This window comes from Crocuta crocuta, unplaced genomic scaffold (genome assembly GCF_008692635.1).
Source record: "Crocuta crocuta isolate KB4526 unplaced genomic scaffold, BGI_CrCroc_1.0 scaffold541, whole genome shotgun sequence".
In the NCBI taxonomy this organism is placed as follows: domain Eukaryota; kingdom Metazoa; phylum Chordata; class Mammalia; order Carnivora; family Hyaenidae; genus Crocuta; species Crocuta crocuta.
Window position 1 is genome coordinate 1,502,593 of NW_027531901.1, and position 2,347 is coordinate 1,504,939.

The window sequence follows — 2,347 nt, forward strand, 5'->3', positions numbered from 1 at the left end:
GGAGACAGGAGGAAGAGAATTGATAACCTGCTGGTAAAGCCTCTCCCAGGAATCTTGGGTCATAAGCCGAAACATGGACAGGAAAGACCAGCCGAAGTTGTCGAAGTTGGTATAACCATAGTCAGGGTTCCTCCTGGTGTGGTTGCACTGAAATTCTTCGGAACAGGCGCTGGACGGAAACGAGGGAACGGAGGACGAGTTACGAGCCAGGCCAGCTTTGCTCCTGCCTCCCGCGCGTCCTGGCCAACGCACCTGCTCCCCTGGGGACCCCGGCTCCGTCGGGAAGCCCTGGGTACAGAGCCGCCGCCAAGCCCCCCGGCCCTACCTCACTGTGGGTTCTCACTGGCTCTTCTCAAATGGGTTGATTAGTAAGTTCATTTCTGGGAGCGCTCTTTGACCCCCCTCTTGCGCCTTGCTGTTTTCTCAGGGAACAAAATGGCACGGAGGCCCTTCCACACGAGCGTGCGGGAAGTGCCTCGTTTCTCTTCTTGCCGTGCAGCCCTATGACTCCCTCAATGGCCGTGCTAATGGCGGAGATGCAGGCTTCAGGTGTCAGCAGTCTGTTTGGCCTCACAAACATTTGGGCTTTACTTTACCAACAGTGGATACTGTGGACATGGGTCTTTGCCCACGTCGTCAAAGCACACGTCTCCGAGTGCATCTACCAGATAATACTAAGGCTACGTACTTTCTTCATTTTTGATAAATACAGTATTTTGGTCGAAGCAATACATGCATGCGGTTTAAAAATCATGTGGCGCCCAAGGCTTGTGATGAAGACCGTTCCATCACTCTTTAACCACCATTTACATGCCCCAAAGTCAACAACTTGCAACTCGCTTATGTCCCTACCTCGAAATATAATAATTATGCTGATATTTGTCAGTTTTAGTCCTTGGTGATTAAGTTGCTGCTCTGACAGATGAGGGTTAGCTCCTCAACATCCTGTCCCACTCCTTCACTACTTACGTCCCTCTTTCCAGAAAAACGCTGTGGCCTTTCTTGATGGTTCTCCCGGGTCAGATCCATTTTTTGTTGGCTCTTGTGTGTTGCTTTTTCCAAGTTTATTTCCTCATTTTTCTGGAACAAATCTCAAATGGCTTCTTAAGAAGACTAGGTGAGGGGTGCCTGGGGGGCTCAGTCGGTTGAGCTTCCGACTTCAGCTCAGGTCATGATCTCCCGGTTCATGGGTTCACGCCCCGCATGGGGCTCTGTGCTGACAGCTCAGAGCCTGGAGCTGCTTCGCCTTCTGTGTCTCCCTCTCTCTGTGCCCCTCCCCTGCTCGCACTCTCTCTCTCTCTCCCTCTCAAATAAACATTTTAAAAAATTTTTAAAAAGAAGAAAAAGACTAGGTGATCTTTGCCTATGTGAGTATACCTTCTCAGGTATTCTACCTTCACAGTTGATTGACATATTTGGTTTGAAAATATTTTTTCCTTAGAAATACGAAAGCATTGTGCACTGATTATCCTGTGTTGCCACTGAGAACTCTGATGTCATTTTGATTTTTGTTCCTTTGTGGGTAAACTTTTTCTCTTTGTTTTAAGATCTTTACTCCTAAAGGATCTGAAATGACACAATAATGCACTTGGAATGGCCTTTCTTCATTAGCTGCATTGGGACATGGAGGGACATGCATCCTCAAGCTCAGGAAAATTCTTTGCTAACTTTCTCTCTTTTGTTTTTTCTGTGCTCCGTTTCAGGAATTTCTATTTAGTTGAAAGTCGGAATTTCTGGATTGATATTTATTCTCCTATTTTCTGTCTCTGTCTGTTGTTACTACTTTCTGAAGCATAATCCTCAACTTAATCTTTAAAAATTTTTTTAAATGTTTATTTGAGAGAGAGCGAGAGACACACGCATGTGCGCATGAACAGGGGAGAGGCAGAAAGAGGGGGATACAGAGGATCTGAATCAAGCTCTGTGCTGACAGCACAGAACCCAGTGTAGGGCTTGAACTCACAAACCATGGGATCATGAGCTGAGCCAAAGTTGGATGCTTAACCGACTAAGCCACTCAGGTGCCCCTCCTCAGCTTAATCGTTTAATTCTATTATTGATTTTTTGTAATTTATGTTACCAAAAAAAATTTCCATGTTCTCTGTTCCTTTTTCATAATGAGCTATTTTTGTTTTTACGTATACAGTATCTCTTTTAATTGCGCTGAGGACCCTGTTTAAGGTGTGAAAAGTCCTTTTTGGTTCTCTCTAAACTGCTGTTTTGTCCACAGCTCTTATGGCCTGAATGCTTGTGTCCTCCTGAAATTCATACCTTGCAGTCGTAGGAGGGGAGCCCTCATGATGGGACTTGTACCCTCATGAAAGAGACCTCAGAGAGTTTTCTCTGC

At 45.8% G+C, this 2,347-nt stretch overlaps 1 protein-coding gene across 1 annotated transcript in view; it reads right to left on the reverse strand.

Annotated features, from left to right (window-relative positions):
* SCN11A (sodium voltage-gated channel alpha subunit 11) overlaps positions 1-2,347 on the reverse strand; it is an 80,058-nt gene that overhangs the window by 55,341 nt on the left and 22,370 nt on the right. Inside the window, exon 8 of the mRNA XM_077773979.1 lies at positions 28-169. Coding sequence (XP_077630105.1) covers positions 28-169 — 142 coding nt within the window. The remainder of the gene's footprint in view (positions 1-27; positions 170-2,347) is intronic.